The sequence below is a fragment of the Ranitomeya imitator genome, chromosome 7, assembly GCF_032444005.1.
Source record: "Ranitomeya imitator isolate aRanImi1 chromosome 7, aRanImi1.pri, whole genome shotgun sequence".
Classification (NCBI taxonomy): domain Eukaryota; kingdom Metazoa; phylum Chordata; class Amphibia; order Anura; family Dendrobatidae; genus Ranitomeya; species Ranitomeya imitator.
Window position 1 is genome coordinate 223,071,757 of NC_091288.1, and position 18,874 is coordinate 223,090,630.

General features: G+C 44.4%; 2 protein-coding genes across 2 annotated transcripts in view; both read left to right on the forward strand.

The window, feature by feature from the left end:
• Positions 1 to 18,874, forward strand: part of LOC138645683 (uncharacterized) — a 240,895-nt gene that overhangs the window by 179,767 nt on the left and 42,254 nt on the right. The gene's annotated exons all lie outside the window — the stretch shown is intronic.
• Positions 1 to 18,874, forward strand: part of LOC138646055 (uncharacterized) — a 43,102-nt gene that overhangs the window by 22,180 nt on the left and 2,048 nt on the right. The window contains exon 3 of the mRNA XM_069735524.1: positions 18,260 to 18,386. Coding sequence (XP_069591625.1) covers positions 18,260 to 18,386 — 127 coding nt within the window. The remainder of the gene's footprint in view (positions 1 to 18,259; positions 18,387 to 18,874) is intronic.

The window sequence follows — 18,874 nt, forward strand, 5'->3', positions numbered from 1 at the left end:
CAGGGGAACCCCAACCCCCGAGGAGGATGCGGATACAGCGGGGTCATTTCCACCCTCGCCCTCATCCATGACAAACACTGGATCCTGCCGACTACGCCAAAAATGTAATGACCAGAGGTCCGAATAAGATCCAGTGAGTCACAAACCAAGACCAAGGCAGAAATCTCCAACGGTATTTACTCAAAGGCAAATTAATCAAGGTAATATGGAGAATATTAAGGCAGATGCACCCCAAAGATACACTAATTCAGCAGCAGCTGAAATCACTGTGCCACTCAAAGGTCTCCTGAGAACTGTGTACTACAACAGACTAGTAAGAAATTTACCTAACAGGCAACTAAAAACAGGAACAAGTGTAAATTGAATGTAGTGTTATTAAGGGAGCCCCTGGAATGGCACATTGAGTATAACTTACACAACTCTAATATAAGATACACCTCTAAAGTAACAACTTAACAGCAGAGATACCCGGGTATCTATAACTATGGTACCGTATCCTGAGATAGATTTCCTCTCAGGCAGGAATCCGCACAGGCTGCAGCCAGTCCATATCTTCAGCGCCAATAAGTTACAGCAAGCTCCTCTTGTCTTGTCGGCCGATGCCGAGCCCAAACGCCGGGGACTTAGTTAGTGGTCTCACGATGTAGTCTCTGCTTCTGTAGCTCCTAGGAATGCTTCCACGACAATCCGTCCGTCTCTGTATCAGCAGTCTGTCCAGACTTGTTTCTCCACTCAATGCACAGGGAATCCACAGACTTCCAAATTCGTACTGGGTTCTTAGCAAAGTCTCCGTCTTTTCTTAGATAAAGGGTTAGCTCCTCTCCAGGAAACGTTAGCAACACAAGTCTCTCACAGAGTTAAACAAAAGGTTAGCTCTCAAAAGCTTCTTTTCCTCCAAAAACATTTGCAGTAAATCCACACAGTCTCTTTTTAAGATCTCACAGCAGCCTCTCCTTTTCTTCCCGCCTTTTCTCTCTCAGCACTCACTTCCTACTTTCACTTTACACTCGAGACACTAGACCCCACCCCGCAGCACACATTGTCTCTGGGAGGTCTGTCCTCTGCTGCAACAGGCAAAAACCACAGGGTCCTAGTGCCCTCTCAGTGGGACTACAGTTCACCCTCTTACATATCAGGGTGGTATCTTCCAGAATACTGTGGACCGAGGACAAAACACGACCAATCAATTTGTCAAGAAACTAGTGAGCACTTATTGTTAGGGACACTTAGGTTACTGTAACTGTCAAAGGGGCACACAGGAGAATTATAATTTTCTTGGCGGAAAAATATGGGCACTGTGTTCTAGAGCACTTGCACATGGCACTAACATATACTAGAGGTTTGTTTTACCATTTAGAGAGCACAAATGAGGAGTTTAAGTTTTAAGAGGCACAGTGGTGGGTGTTATTATGTGGGGGCACAGTAGTGGCATTATTAAGTAGAGGCACAGTGGTAGCATTATGTGAGGGCACAATGATGGTATTATTATGTAGGGACACTGTGGTGGCATTATTATGTGGGATACCGTGCCGCACAAGAGGTTGGTACACAAAATGAGAATGCTTGGTCTGGGGGAAAATGTGTGTAAATGGGTTAGTAACTGGCTTAGTGATAGAAAGCAGAGGGTGGTTATAAATGGTATAGTCTCTAACTGGGTCGCTGTGACCAGTGGGGTACCGCAGGGGTCAGTATTTGGACCTGTTCTCTTCAACATATTCATTAATGATCTGGTAGAAGGTTTACACAGTAAAATATCGATATTTGCAGATGATACAAAACTATGTAAAGCAGTTAATACAAGAGAAGATAGTATTCTGCTACAGATGGATCTGGATAAGTTGGAAACTTGGGCTGAAAGGTGGCAGATGAGGTTTAACAATGATAAATGTAAGGTTATACACATGGGAAGAAGGAATCAATATCACCATTACACACTGAATGGGAAACCACTGGGTAAATCTGACAGGGAGAAGGACTTGGGGATCCTAGTTAATGATAAACTTACCTGGAGCAGCCAGTGCCAGGCAGCAGCTGCCAAGGCAAACAGGATCATGGGGTGCATTAAAAGAGGTCTGGATACACATGATGAGAGCATTATACTGCCTCTGTACAAATCCCTAGTTAGACCGCACATGGAGTACTGTGTCCAGTTTTGGGCACCGGTGCTCAGGAAGGATATAATGGAACTAGAGAGAGTACAAAGGAGGGCAACAAAATTAATAAAGGGGATGGGGGAACTACAATACCCAGAGAGATTAGGTTCACACTGCGTTATGGTGGTCCACTGCGGCATAACGTGGTGTAACGTAGTCTGTTAACGCCACCATTGAATGCAATGTTGGACGCATCGCTAGCGCACGCCCACAATGGGCGTGCGCTAGCGATGTGCCGACATTGAGTGACGGACCCTGAGACGCGGGCTGCAGCGTTTCCGGGTCCGTCACCACTAGCGCAGATAGAGCTAGCAGATGCTCTATCTGCCCTAGCGCGATGTAACAGCGGCACTTGCGCTAGCAGCAACCCGTTAGCGTATGTGCTGAACGGGCTGCTGCTAATGCAGTGTGAACCTGGCCTTAGCAAAATTAGGATTTTTTAGTTTAGAAAAAGATGACTGAGGGGCGATCTAATAACCATGTATAAGTATATAAGGGGACAATACAAATATCTCGCTGAGGATCTGTTTATACCAAGGAAGGTGACGGGCACAAGGGGGCATTCTTTGCGTCTGGAGGAGAGAAGGTTTTTCCACCAACATAGAAGAGGATTCTTTACTGTTAGGGCAGTGAGAATCTGGAATTGCTTGCCTGAGGAGGTGGTGATGGCGAACTCAGTCGAGGGGTTCAAGAGAGGCCTGGATGTCTTCCTGGAGCAGAACAATATTGTATCATACAATTATTAGGTTCTGTAGAAGGACGTAGATCTGGGGATTTATTCTGTCTGAAGATCGGCTGAACTGGATGGACAAATGGCTTTTTTCGGCCTTGATAACTATGTAAGGCTACGTTCACATTTGCGTTGTTGGGCGCAGCGTCGTCGACGCATACGTCATGTGCCCCTATCTTTAACATGGGGGGCGCATGGACATGCGCCGGTATGCATTGTATTGCGTTTTACGACGCATGCGTCAATTTGACGCACCAGACAGGGCGCGGATAACACTACTTGTAGCGTTTTTCCTGCGCCAAAATTCATGAACATTACTATTTTATGTCAACGCATGCATCAAAAAACGCAGCGTTGTGTAATGCGTTTTTGGTTGCGTCGATGACACTGCACCCAACAACGCAAATGTGAACGTAGCCTTACTATATTACAGGCAGCCATGTTATTTACCGCACACAGCACTGTCTGGATTCAGCATAGGGTGTAAATTAACACACAATTTGCCTAAGGCAACTAGAGATCCCTATTAAAGATCCTAAAGTATAACACAACTTAATTATTTGGCAAAGGAAACACATTTAAAATTACAAAACAAATGTGTACGTGAGTATACCACAAAAGTGATTTAGTGACAAAATTGCGAGTGCACATACACACGTGGTCAAATTTGATGGTCTTCCTCGTTTAATGACAGAAAAACCCACAACAGTCACAGAAATAACTTGAATCTGACAAAAGTAATCATAAATATAAGATCTATGAAAATGAACAGATGAAAGTCAGACACTGCTTTTCCACCATGCTTCCACAGAATAAAAAATAAATAAAACTGATGAAATCGTCCTGGACAGAAATGATGGTTCCCCTGAAAATAATGTGACAGAGGGACATGTTAGATCGCGGTGTGTCCAGTAACTAGCATCACAGGTGTCTACAATCCTGGAGTCAGTGAGGGGCCGGTATATAGGGCTACAGATCCTCACCGTGCTGTGTGGTGACATGGTGGGTATCAGACTCGGCATGGACCAGAGGAAGCGAAGGAAAGAGTCGTCTCAGGAGATTAGACAGAACATTATAGACAAACATGTTAAAAGTAACAGTTATAAGACATCTCCAAGCAGCTTGATGTTCCTGTGACTACAGCTGCACATATTATTCAGAAATGTAAGATCCATGGACTGTAGCCGACCTCCCTGGCCGCGGCCGCAGGAGGAACATTGATGACAAATCAAAGAGATGGATAATACGAATGGTAACAAAAGATCCAGAAAAACTTCTAAGCAGATTAAAGGTGAACTTCAAGCTCAAGGAACATCAGCGTCAGATCGCACCATCCGTCATTGTATGAGCCAAAGTGGACTTCATGGGAGACGACCAAGGAGGACACCATTGTTGGAGAAAAAAATCATTTAAAAAAACAGACTGGAATTTGCCAAACTACATGTTGACAAGCCACAAAGCTTCTGGGAGAATGTCCTATGGACACATGAGACAAAATGGAACTTATTGGCAAAACACATCAGCTCTATGTTCACAGATGGAAAAATGAAGCATATCAAGAAAAGAACACCGTACCTACTGTGAAACATGGAGGAGGCTCTGTTATGTTCTGGGGCTGCTGTGCTGCATCTGGCACAGGGTGTCTAGAATCTGTGCAGGGTACAAGGAAATCTCAAGACTATCAGGGGATTCTAGAGAGAAATGTGCTGCCCAGTGTCAGAAAGCTTGGCCTCAGCCGCAGGTCATGGGTCTTGCAACAGGATAATGACCCAAAACACACAGCTAAAAACACCCAAGAATGGCTAAGAGGTAAAAATTGGACTATTCTGAAGTGGCCTTCTATGAGCCCTGACCTAAAATCTATTGGAAAGAGCTGACACATGGCGTCTGGAGAAGGCGACCTTCACACACGAGACAATGGAGCAGTTTACTCTTGAGGAGCGGCCAAAATACCTGTCGAGAGGAGCAGGAGTCTCATTGAGAGTGACAGAAATCGTGTGATTGCCTCAAAAGGTTGTGCAGCAAAATATTACGTTAAGGAACCATCATGTCTGTCCAGGCCGATTTCATGAGTTTTAGTTATTTTTTTATTCTGTGGAAGCATGGTTGACAAGCAATGTCTGACCTTCATTTGTTAATTTTCCTAGATCTTTTATTTATTATTACTTTTTTCAGATTTAAGTTATTTCTGTGCCAACAAATTTGACTACATGTGTAAGTCCAATTTGTATTATTTTTTCCACTCCTCTTATTGGCTCTAGCTGTAGAGGGAATTTCAGTTTTACCATTCAAGGTGCTTGGCCCCTGTCCACACTGCCAAAAGTAGCAATACCTGGTGTAAAAACAACAGTAACACTGGGCTTGATTGGCAGCAAACTCACCTGACCTTAACCCCTTAGAGAATTTATGGAGTATTGTCAAGAGGAAGATGAGAGACACCAAACCAAACAATGCAGACGAGCTGAAGGCTGCTATCAAAGCAACCTGGGCTTCCATAACCCCTCAGCAGCACCACAGGCTGATCGCCTCCATGCCACGCCGCATTGATGCAGATGGAACCCCGACCAAGTATTGAGTGCATTTACAGAACAGACATTTCTGTAGGGAACATTTCAGATTTTACAATCATTTTTCAAGCTGGTGTTATAAAGTGTCACGGGTCAGAAATAGGAAAACAGGAGATGAGGAATCTGGGCCCCTGAACTGTCCCTCAGGCTAGGGGAAGCCCTGACTTTCCTTAATCTGGGGGTACCCTTGAAGGTAGGGAGGCCCAAGTCACCGACCTGTCCCGGTCTCCTGTTTAACCCTGAACTAAACCCCAAACCCCCACCCCAGGAGGTGAACAGAGAAAACAGCACCACAAAGCAAATAAACAATATAAGAGTGAGGGGAACACGATACCAAAAGGTGAATGCACAAACTACAAAGGGAAAAAGAAACAATAACACCACACTTAGCTTTCTCTGCTGCAATGCGCCGCACAGCAGAGTAAGGCACCAGGAATAAGTATTTAGCTGAAGAACAACAGCACTCAGCAAGCTCCTTTTCCAGCAAGGTTGGTTGTCATGATCCCAATGGCAGGGGATCACAAAAGGACAAGCACAAAAACAAAACAAGCTCTAGGGAGATGGAACCTGAGCTGACCGCGATCCTGAACCTAAACACACAACTAGCAGTAGCCGGGGAACGTGCCTAAGATGATTCTAGACGTCTCGCGCCAGCCGAAGAACTAACTTTCCCTATTAGAAGAAACACAGACCTCTCTTGCCTCCAGAGAAACACCCCACAGAAATAGCAGCCCCCCACATGTAATGACGGTGAAATGAGAGGAAAGCACATACGTAGTTATGAAAACAGATTCAGCAAAATGAGGCCCGCTAAAGCTAGATAGCAGAGGATACAAAAGTGAACTGCGCGGTCAGCGAAAAACCCTACAAAAAACCATCCTGAAATTACTTGAACTCATGTTCCAACTCATGGAACATGAGGAGTAATATCAGCCCACTAGAGCAACCAGCAAAAAGGAATCACATATCTGCAAGCTGGACTAAGACAAAAATTAAGCAAAACGTGGAACAGGAAAATCAAAAACTTAGCTTGACCTGAAGAATACAGAAGCAGGAAGCAGAGGTAACAAGACACACTGATTACATTGATAGCCGGCGAGGAAATGACAAGAAAGCCAGGTTAAATAGGAAACTCCCATATCCTGATAGAACAGGTGGACACCAGAGACCGCAGAGAACACAAGTCACCCAGTACCATCTGTAACCACCAGAGGGAGCCCAAAAACAGAATCCACAACAGTACCCCCCCCTTGAGGAGGGGTCACCGAACCCTCACGAGAACCACCAGGGCGACCAGGATGAGCCCTATGAAATGCACGGACCAAATCAGCAGCATGAACATCAGAGGCAACCACCCAAGAATTATCCTCCTGACCATAACCCTTCCACTTGACCAAATATTGGAGTTTCCGTCTGGAAACACGAGAATCCAAGATCTTCTCCACAACATACTCCAATTCTCCCTCCACCAGCACCGGAGCAGGAGGCTCAAGCGAAGGAACAACAGGTACCTCATACTTCCGCAACAACGACCGATGGAACACATTATGAATAGCAAACGATGCCGGAAGATCCAAACGAAACGACACAGGGTTAAGAATTTCCAAGATCCTATAGGGACCGATGAACCGAGGCTTGAACTTAGGAGAAGAGACCTTCATAGGAACAAAACGAGAAGACAACCACACCAAGTCCCCAACACGAAGTCGAGGACCCACGCGGCGACGGCGATTAGCAAACTGCTGAGCCCTCTCCTGGGACAACTTCAAATTGTCCACCACATGACTCCAAATCTGATGCAACCTATCCACCACCATGTCCACTCCAGGACAATCAGAAGGCTCCACCTGACCAGAGGAAAAACGAGGATGAAACCCCGTATTACAAAAGAAAGGAGAAACCAAGGTAGCAGAACTAGCCCGATTATTAAGGGCAAATTCGGCAAGCGGCAAAAAGGTAACCCAGTCATCTTGATCAGCAGAAACAAAACACCTTAAATAAGTTTCCAAGGTCTGATTAGTTCGTTCCGTCTGGCCATTCGTCTGAGGATGGAATGCAGACGAAAAGGACAAATCAATGCCCATCTTAGCACAGAACGTCCGCCAAAATCTAGACACAAACTGGGATCCCCTGTCAGAAACGATGTTCTCCGGAATCCCATGCAAACGAACCAAGTTCTGAAAAAACAGAGGGACCAACTCAGAGGAGGAAGGCAACTTAGGCAAGGGTACCAGATGAACCATCTTAGAAAAGCGGTCACACACAACCCAGATGACGGACATTTTTTGAGAGACAGGGAGATCCGAAATAAAGTCCATGGAAATGTGCGTCCAAGGCCTCTTCGGAATAGGCAAAGGTGACAACAATCCACTGGCCCGAGAACAGCAAGGCTTAGCCCGAGCGCAAACTTCACAAGACTTCACAAAAGAACGCACATCCCTCGACAAGGAAGGCCACCAAAAAGACCTGGCCACCAAGTCTCTAGTACCAAATATTCCAGGATGACCTGCCAACGCAGAAGAATGGACCTCGGAGATGACTCTACTGGTCCAATTATCCGGAACAAACAGTCTTTCAGGCGGACAACGATCAGGTTTATCCGCCTGAAACTCCTGCAAAGCACGTCGCAAGTCTGGGGAGACAGCCGACAAAATCACCCCATCCCTAAGGATACCAGTGGGCTCAGAATTTCCAGGGCAGTCAGGCACAAAACTCCAAGAAAGAGCATCCGCCTTCACATTCTTTGAACCTGGCAGGTATGAAAACACAAAATCGAAACGGGAGAAAAACAGTGACCAACGAGCCTGTCTAGGATTCAGACGCTTGGCAGACTCAAGGTAAATCAGATTTTTGTGATCAGTCAAGACCACCACACGATGTCTAGCACCCTCAAGCCAATGACGCCACTCCTCAAATGCCCACTTCATGGCCAAAAGCTCCCGATTACCAACATCATAATTCCGCTCAGTGGGCGAAAACTTTCTAGAAAAGAACGCACATGGCTTCATCACTGAGCAATCGGAGCTTCTCTGTGACAAAACCGCCCCCGCTCCAATCTCGGAAGCATCAACGTCAACCTGAAAAGGAAGCGAAACATCTGGCTGACGCAACACAGGAGCAGAAGAAAACCGGCGCTTAAGTTCCTGAAAGGCCTCCACAGCCGCAGGAGACCAATCAGCAACATCAGCACCCTTCTTAGTCAAATCCGTCAAAGGCTTAACAACACTAGAAAAATTAGTTATGAAACGACGATAAAAATTAGCAAAGCCCAAGAACTTCTGTAGACTCTTAAGAGATGTAGGCTGCGTCCAGTCACAAATAGCCTGAACATTGACGGGATCCATCTCAATAGTAGAAGGGGAAAAAATATACCCCTAAAAAGAAATCTTCTGGACTCCAAAGAGACACTTTGAACCTTTTACAAACAAAGAATTGGCCCGCAGGACCTGAAACACCTTCCTGACCTGCTGAACATGGGACTCCCAGTCATCCGAAAAAACCAAAACATCATCCAAATACACAATCATAAATTTATCCAGATATTCACGGAAAATATCGTGCATAAAGGACTGGAAGACAGAAGGAGCATTAGAAAGTCCAAAAGGCATCACCAAATACTCAAAATGGCCCTCAGGCGTATGCGGTTTTCCACTCATCACCTTGCTTTATTCGTATAAGATTATATGCATCCCGAAGATCAATCTTAGTGAACCATTTAGCCCCCTTAATGCGAGCGAACAAATCAGTCAACAATGGCAAAGGATACTGATATTTAACTGTAATCTTATTCAAAAGACGATAATCTATACAAGGCCTCAAGGAACCATGTTTTTTGGCCACAAAAAAAAAACCTGCTCCCAAAGGGGACGAAGATGGACGGATATGTCCCTTTTCCAAGGTCTCCTTAACATAATCCCGCATAGCAGTATGCTCTGGCACTGACAGATTGAACAAACGACCTTTAGGAAATTTACTGCCAAGAATCAAATCTATAGCACAATCGCAATCCCTGTGAGGGGGAAGCGAATTGAGCTTAGGCTCCTCAAAAACATCCCGATAATCAGACAAAAATACCGGAACCTCAGAAGGAGTAGATGAAGCGATAGAAATCGGAGGTGCATCATCATGAACCCCCTGACATCCCCAGCTTAACACAGACATCGTTTTCCAGTCCAGGACTGGGTTATGAGTTTGTAACCATGGCAGACCAAGTACTAGGACATCATGTAAATTATACAATACCAGGAAGCGAATCACCTCCTGATGAACGGGAGTCATACGCATGGTCACGTGTGTCCAGTACTGAGGTTTATTCATAGCCAAAGGTGTAGAGTCAATTCCTTTCAAAGGAATAGGGACTTCCAGAGGCTCCAGACTAAACCCACAGCGGTTGGCAAATGACCAATCCATAAGACTCAGGGCAGCGCCTGAATCCACATAGGCATTGACGGAAATGGCTGATAATGAACAAATCAGAGTCACAGACAGAATGAACTTAGACTGTAAAGTACTAATGGCAACAGACTTATCAACCTTTTTTGTGCGTTTAGAGCATGCTGATATAACATGAGCTGAATCACCACAATAAAAACACAACCCATTTTTCCGCCTATAGTTTTGCCATTCACTTCTGGACTGAATTCTATCACATTGCATTGTCTCAGGTGCCTGTTCAGAAGACACCGCCAAATGGTGCACAGGTTTGCGCTCCCGCAAACGCCGATCAATCTGAATAGCCATAGTCATAGACTCATTCAGACCTGTAGGCGCCGGGAACCCCACCATAACATCTTTAATGGCCTCAGAAAGGCCATCTCTGAATCTTGCAGCCAGGGCGCACTCATTCCACTGAGTAAGCACCGACCATTTCCGAAATTTCTGACAATATATTTCTGCTTCATCTTGCCCCTGAGAGAGAGCCAATAAAGCTTTTTCAGCCTGAATCTCTAGGTTAGGTTCCTCATAGAGCAAACCCAATGCCAGAAAAAACGCATCCACATTGAGCAACGCAGGATCCCCTGGTGCCAATGCAAATGCCCAATTCTGAGGGTCACCCCGCAGGAAAGATATAACAATCTTGACTTGCTGAGCAGGATCTCCAGAAGAGCGAGATTTCAAAGAAAATTGTTCCTAAAATTCAGAAAACTAGATCTATCTCCAGAAAAAAACTCTGGGATAGGAATTCTAGGTTCAGACATAGGAGCATGTACAACAAAATCTTGTATATTTTGAACCTTAGCAGCAAGATTATTCAGGCTGGAAGCCAAACTCTGGACGTCCATGATAAACAGCTGAGGTCAGAGCCATTCAAGGATTAAGAGGAGGTAAGACGCAGCCAGGCTGCAATTAAGGCTATGCAGCAAACTCTGAGGGGAAAAAAAAAAAAAAAAAAAAAACTTCCTCAGACTACTTTTCCTCCTACTTCAGCCAATACGATTACCACTTTTTGGCCGGCTATACTGTCATGATCCCAACGGCAGGGGATCACAAAAGGACAAGCACAAAAAACAAAACAAGCTCTAGGGTGATGGAAACTGAGCTGACCGCGATCCTGAACCTCAACACACAACTAGCAGTAGCCGGAGAACGTGCCTACGATGATTCTAGACGTCTCGCGCCAGCCGAAGATCTAACTTTCCCTATTAGAAGAAACACAGACCTCTCTTGCCTCCAGAGAAACACCCCACAGAAATAGCAGCCCCCCACATGTAATGACGGTGAAATGAGAGGAAAGCACATACGTAGTTATGAAAACAGATTCAGCAAAATGAGGCCCGCTAAAGCTAGATAGCAGAGGATACAAAAGTGAACTGCACGGTCAGCGAAAAACCCTACAAAAAACCATCCTGAAATTACTTGAACTCATGTTCCAACTCATGGAACATGAGGAGTAATATCAGCCCACTAGAGCAACCAGCAAAAAGGAATCACATATCTGCAAGCTGGACTAAGACAAAAATTAAGCAAAACGTGGAACAGGAAAATCAAAAACTTAGCTTGTCCTGAAGAATACAGAAGCGGGAAGCAGAGGTAACAAGACACACTGATTACATTGATAGCCGGCGAGGAAATGACAAGAAAGCCAGGTTAAATAGGAAACTCCCATATCCTGATAGAACAGGTGGACACCAGAGACCGCAGAGAACACAAGTCACCCAGTACCATCTGTAACCACCAGAGGGAGCCCAAAAACAGAATCCACAACAGTTGGTATCCAAAGGACCTATATAACCAACAGTCAGCTGATGCGTCAGGTGACCTTATAAGAAAGGTGGGAGTGGTCACAAACATCAGCTGACCCAGCAGCAATGCAATGCAATAACACCAGCGGACATCGGGGGGGAGAAAACTGCATTAACCCCCAATGACCAGAAAGGAAAAAAGGTTTAAATCTGAAGGAAACCAGATCTGCCACAGATCCAAACATGGATCGTGACAGTACCCCCTTTCAATGAGTGGCCTCAGGACACTCAACACCAGACCTCACCAGATTATAACCTATGGGGAGGACGCCTCGATCCACCAGAGTTCACCTCGGCAGTCACCTGACTCTCAGGTTTACGGCAAACGTGGCCTGATGAAAATGCCACCAGTGATGGCTCCGGAGGCGCCACAAATCTCCAGAGGGCCGACCTGGGGAATGAGTTGTGTACATGCATAACTGGGGGTAACTCCAACTGATAAGTCCCTGGGCTGAGAATGGCTGACACCCGATATGGTCCAATCACCCTGGAACTCCAGGACCCAGTTGTACACTTCCACCTGATGTTTTTGGTGGACACCCATACATACTCATTCATACCCAGGTCGGGACCTGAACGTTTATATCCATGCATGCGTCTGCCACAAGATGGTGAATTCCTAGACAAATTGACAACAGAGGCGTCCCCCTGTGTCACTAAACTCACACCCCCATTATGCTCAGAGGGAACCACCACCCTCCTGTGACCCCTCCTCCTAAGAGGTTTCTGACACACTGGGTTAGCGTGTAGTGAGGGAAGAGTCTTGCCCCTACTCTCTGGCAGCATCTCTGCTGCCCCCACTGGAGAGGAAGGGGTAGGTTGTAGAAGGACGGCAGAGACAGTTGCCCCTGGGCTGCAGCCCTCACACGACTGACCCCAGCTGACCACTTCCCTTGACCTCCAATCTATGACCGGGTTGTGTTTTTTCAACCAAGGGAGTCCTAAAACGATGGGTGTTGGTATGCCCTCCCAAGACGTAGCACCATAGGAACGCCTCATGATGAGTCCCTATACGCAGGTGTATATCATCTACGACTTGGGTCACCCACCCCTGGCTGATTGGTACGGAGTCAATGGCCTGGACACTTAGGGGTTTAGTTAGTGTTCTACACCTCAGGCCATGGGTCTGGACAAAATGAGCATCCACCAGATTGACACCTGCTCCACTGTCCACAAGCACGGGTATACACTCAGTTATATAGTAGCAAAAATGGAAAAAATAGAAAAAGACGTGGCAACACTCACCAACCCTGTAGAGCAGACTATTCCTTTATTAAAGCAACTGTGAAACCATCTTCACGGCACGGGGGAGACGAAAGACAAAGAGAGGTGAGCGGGGAGAGGACAACAGCCGTTTCACGCCAACACCGGCGCTTCTACGGGTCCAAGCTGGAAGGAGCCAGGTGAGATAAGTGCAAAAACACCGCCCCCTCTGACGCAAGTCCCGACCAGCGTAGGCAGAAAACAGGTGCAAATTAAAAAGCAATTAGAAACATGAATATTAAGATCAAGAAAAGGGCATGAGCATAACAATATTGTGTATACACACCTGGAAATCCAATAAAAAATTAGTATTAAACACAAACAATCATATCGTACAAAAATGAGACCGTACAGAATACACCTATATAACATTAAAACGGTGTAACCCAAAGCTGGTATTGCATCTAATTCCTATACAATTACCGATCTATACATTTACAGACATAATTTCACTGAGAGAAAACGATGCAAAGAGGATACCCGTTATAGATCGCTGATTGATCGCAGTAAGAATGGTACTATTATAGCGGTATGTCAAACATAGTTATTATAGAAACATGGACATATCGATTTTTTCATTAAGACCAGCCGGTCCTGTCGTCTTTGTTCTCATGATCCATCTAGCCTCTCATTGTAACAATAGCCTCTGCAAATCTCCTCCCTGTTTTGGCAGAAAACCTTTCTCAATCCCTGCAAAGGTTAACACATCGGAGTTGCCTTCATGGCATTCTCTGATGTGCTGAATCAGTCTAGGAACGCCTTTCCCTGAATCCATAGACTTCTGATGTTCCCTAAAGCGCATATACAGTTTCCTAATTGTTTTCCCTATGTAGAATCTCCTGCAAGGACAGAATATCACGTAAACAACGTAGTCTGTCCTGCAGGTGATTAGTTGTTTAACATGGTGTGTACAGGGACCAATATTCAAAACAGGAGCCTGGATATGGAAACGGCAATACCGACACTGTCCGCATCTTTGATTCCCTTTCGGGGTCATCTGTTCTAACCAAGTACTTTTATAATCAGTTATACGGTTCCAGACTAACACATCCCTTACTCTTTTCCCCCGTCTATTCGCAATCAGGGGACCACCTGCAGCTATACTGGCCAGCTCTCTATCCCTTTCCAATATATGCCAGTGTTTTCTTATTATCGATCTGATATCCCTATCCAAGGGGCTATATTGGAAGCAAAAGGTAAACCGCCGAGGAGGAATCTCAATAGGATGTGCTGATTGCGAACGGGTATTAACCTGTTCGATGGCGTTCCCTAGAATGTCTTCAGGATACCCTCTGTCTCGAAATCGTTGACATAATTCCTTTGACTGCTCCTCAAACCCTCTTGACCCTTTTTGTCCTCAGCAATTGGCTATAAGGTAACGACCTTTTAACATGAGGTGGGTGGAAGCTATCAAAATGTAATAATGAATTGACGGCGGTTGGTTTCCGGAATACAGATGTACATAATCTTTCTTCCTGGATGTGAATAGTAACATCCAAAAACTCCAATTTATCACCGCCAAAATTAGAGGTGAAAGACATCCCCATTGTATTTCTTGTATTCAAAAAGTCGACAAACTGATTAAATTCGTCCTCAGTACCATCCCAAATAAGGAATACGTCATCTACATACCTAAAGTATGCTCTAATGTGTTTCAAAAAGATGTTCAAATTCGAGTATACATAGTCTTCCTCGAACACTGCCATGTACAAATTAGCAAAAGTACATGCAGCCGGGGTCCCCATGGCAGTCCCAGTGATCTGCCTATACCAAACATCAAGAAAAGTGAAAGTATTGTGGGTGAGAATGAAATGAAGACTCTCACACACAAAGTCAACATAATTGGTACTTTTATCAGTGGTCTCAAGAATTCGTCTGATGGAACGAATACCCAATTCTTGCGGGATATTGGTATATAGGCTGATCACATCTATGGATGCCAGGGAGAACCCCGGCTGCCAATCCATATTCTGCACGTGTTCCAGGAAAGAATTCGTATCCTTAATATATGAGGGGATATCTTTCAACAGAGGGCGTAGGAGCCAGTCAATATGTTGAGAAAGGGGTTCAGTCAATGATCTGATCCCTGACACAATCGGTCTCCCAGGAGGCGATGTGACCGATTTATGGATTTTAGCGAGATAATACCAATGAGGCTTTGTAGGCAATTGCGGTAACAATCTTTCCGCTTTGTTCTGTGTAATAATTTTATTCTCTATTGCTCGTCTCAAAAGAGAGCAGAGTTCCCCTTTAAATTTTTGTGTGTAATCCCCCTTTAATTGAAGGTAAGTGGTGGTGTCTGATAGCTGCCGTAAAGCTTCAGCTATATATGCCTCTCTTGGTATTAAAGCAACTTTACCCCCTTTATCAGCTGGACGTATTATGACATCTGTCCAGCTGGCCATGTCCTTTAACGCCTCCTTTTCAACCAAAGTCAAATTAGTAGATGCTTTTTTATACAGTATGGCCTCCATGTCTTTCAGTACTAGTGTCTCAAATAAATCCACCATATTCCCAGGGGAGGAAGGGGGCATATATGAGGAAGAAATACCACCAAGGAAAGGACCGTAAGTAGTTGATGTACTCTTTCCTTGATCAGATGGAATACTGGTGATATCCAGGAGGAGGGTCGCATCCTTCCGCATATCAGCCAAAGTCTCATCTGTACCACCTGCCATGAATCCCAAAGCTCCCACATGGCACGGCTGCTCACCCTCCCATGTTCCAGAATTAGTTGTTTTGGAGGAGAAAAATTTATATAAATGAATTTTTCTTATGGCTTTAAATAAGTCAATCTGAAAAGTAGGGAAGTCAAAAAGTTCAGGTATACAGAAGTTCAAACCTTTCGAAAGTAACGTTAGATGTGCAGGACCTAGTTCACATTGGGTCAAATTAACGACGCAGTCACCAGGATTAGATTTAGATGCTGCTTCTATCTCCAGGAGACGGACTTCCTCTTGTTCCGCCATCTTGGGGCGATATTTGCGTTTGCTTCTCCGTGTTTTCCTTCTAAAGGGACTGAAGAAGTGGAGAGGATCTCTGATGTAGCCTCCTCGGAGGAATCAATGACATTAAGGCCACTCTCACTGAGGCTTGAATCTGACTCAGTGGTCAAATAGTCTCTCCTCGTACCTTGACCACGCTTTAAAAATTTTCGTTTACGTTTGGTTTGTCCGGGACCTCCTTCCTGGCTTCGTGTTTCTTTATTTTCTCTGTGTTTATTCTGAGTTTTGTTCCAGGTGAATATTTTCCCGGAATCATAATCATTTTTATCCCGCAAAAATTTATCACGTTTTTTTTATTTAATATCAACCTGCATCAGCGTCAATTTGGTATCCAATTTTTTATTAAAGGCTGTCCATTGACTCTCGGTCAGTCTGTTCTTAAGTTCAGATTGTGTCTTTAATATCTCAGCGTTTACAGTTTCATAATTCTGTACATTAGATCTTAGGACCAGTTTTAACAGATCCTGGGAGCATTTAATCATAATGCTCTCCCATTCAAGTCTCAAAGCAGCGTCGTTATTGAAATGCGACATCTCTTTCCAGACGCGTAGTCCCCTAGGGACTCGTCCATTATCCACATATGATTGTAAAGAATTATTAGTCCAAAACAATCTAATCTCCCTTTCGGAGAGATTAGTTAACTTGAATTCCAAGGATTTCGTGCTCAACATCTGCACCTCATCCACCCGCTCACACTCATTGAAATAATTACTGGCATCCTCCCGGCCGGCTTGCAGGCTTGTCCGCACGGGGGTTGGCTCGGATTCCATATTACAGTGCAATCAGCTGCGCACTTCTGACCATATGTCTGTGAACACCACCAACACGAATCAGGGCGTGCGTGCTAAGAAAGTGAACAATAAGTCCAATACACAAAAAGAAGAAAGAAGAGCAGCACAGTTTCCTTCGTCAGGGGGAGGAAAACTGTACCGAAACGCGCGTCGGGGCGCATTGTGCACAAGGACATTAACCCCATAAAGGTACCTGTATGCTCTTAATTTTTACTTTCTACCACTATTTTTTACATTTAGAGCGGTGCTCTGATATTTATGCGGGCCCTGATATATATATATATATATATATATATATATATATATATATATATATATATATATATATATATATATATATATATATATATATTATTCTGGACCAGTGCAAACACTTTCTGTTTACTGTAGCAGTTGAGCACTTTAGTCACTGATATATATATTTTTTTAAAATTCTATTTATATATATGTATATATATACTTTATATCAGATATATACTTTTTCCACAAAAAAATTTTTTCAATTTTTTTCACTTATTTAATTATTCAGCATCAGGTTTTCACTCCCCCTTTTTTATACTGAGGGTTATTATTGTGTATATACCTATGTATTAATTATATCAGTATATGTCCTGTAGTGCACATCTCTTTTTAATAATTTTATAATGTTATATTACCATTTGCTACCATAATAAATAATAAAATTGAATATTTGTACATCCTAGCCTGGTGGTCCTCCTTCTTTTGATCCCTGTCTTAGGTTTTGGTTTACTCTATGCACTGAGTGGGCTCCACTTTTTTCTTGTCACACACCTGATACACTATATACTTAGAATACCTATTTTTAAAAATTATTTTAAGTATTCATATTATTTTAGATATACGAGTTATATTTTATCTAGGTTTATATAGAGAGTGTGTGTCTTTTTAGTCAAGCTCCTATTTCAGCAAGGTTGGTATCCAAAGGACCTGTATAACCAACAGTCAGCTGATGCGTCAGGTGACCTTATAAAGGATGGTGGGAGTGGTAACAAACATCAGCTGACCCGGCAGCAATACAATGCAATTACACCAGCGCCCACCGGGGGGAGAAAACTGTATTAACCCCCAATGACCAGAAAGGAAAAAAGTTTATATCTGAGGGAAAGCAGATCTGCCACAGATCCAAACATGGATCGTGACATAAAGTATTCTAATTTACTGAGATAATGACTTTTGGGTTTTCCTTGGCTGTAAGCCATAATCATCAACATTAACAGAAATAAACACGTGAAATAGAGCACTCTGGGTGTAATGACTATAGAATATATGAGACTCACTTTTTGTATCGAAGAACTGAAATAAATTCACTTTTCAGTGATATTCTCATTTAGTGAGAAGCGTCTGTAAGTAGCACTAAAATGTAACTCCTTGATATCATGAGTCAATGGGACACTTTATGTTCTCAGATTTCTCCTCCACATTGTTTCCTAGCATGTTCTTTAATGTTTAGACATTTAATACACAGAATAAATGTTTTTCTTCACTAGGAAACTTCCTCCCCATTGGTGAGAAGGTGAAGTGGATGAAAGACTACACAGACATGATGACCAGACTGGAAGACGCCGAATGGAACCCAAACTACTCCGACTTCATTGTCCCCATCCTCATATACAGGTGAGGGGCCATGTATAGACATGTTTGTCCAGTGCCACCATTAGGGCATTACTGCTGTAGGTGGACTGTTGAGCAGAAGCGAAGAGGGAGCCCGGAGTGGGTGAGACATGCTACGCAGTCTGCGCTGAGGCTGCCCAGCCGAGCCACTGTATAAATGGCCTGGCAGACTGCCTGGCACGCTGAGGCGTGGGCATCAGTGATGTCAGAAGCTTCACACCCTCTATTCCTAAGCTGCCGGAGCGTCCCGGGCCCTTGTGGTATATTATATGTAGGAGCTGAGGGCCTGAAGGTGATGAGGTAAGTTCGCCCGCCAACTTGCCCATCCACTCACCCATCTGACCTCCCATTCGCCCACGCGTTGGCTTTCACACCCGCCACTCTTGTTTTGTCCCCCTCACTGCTCGCATAGTGTGAACTTGGAGGCCGTCTCTGTCTGCTGCCTGCACCTACTAGGTACTATTACGTTCCACCCTACTGACTGCTGCCTG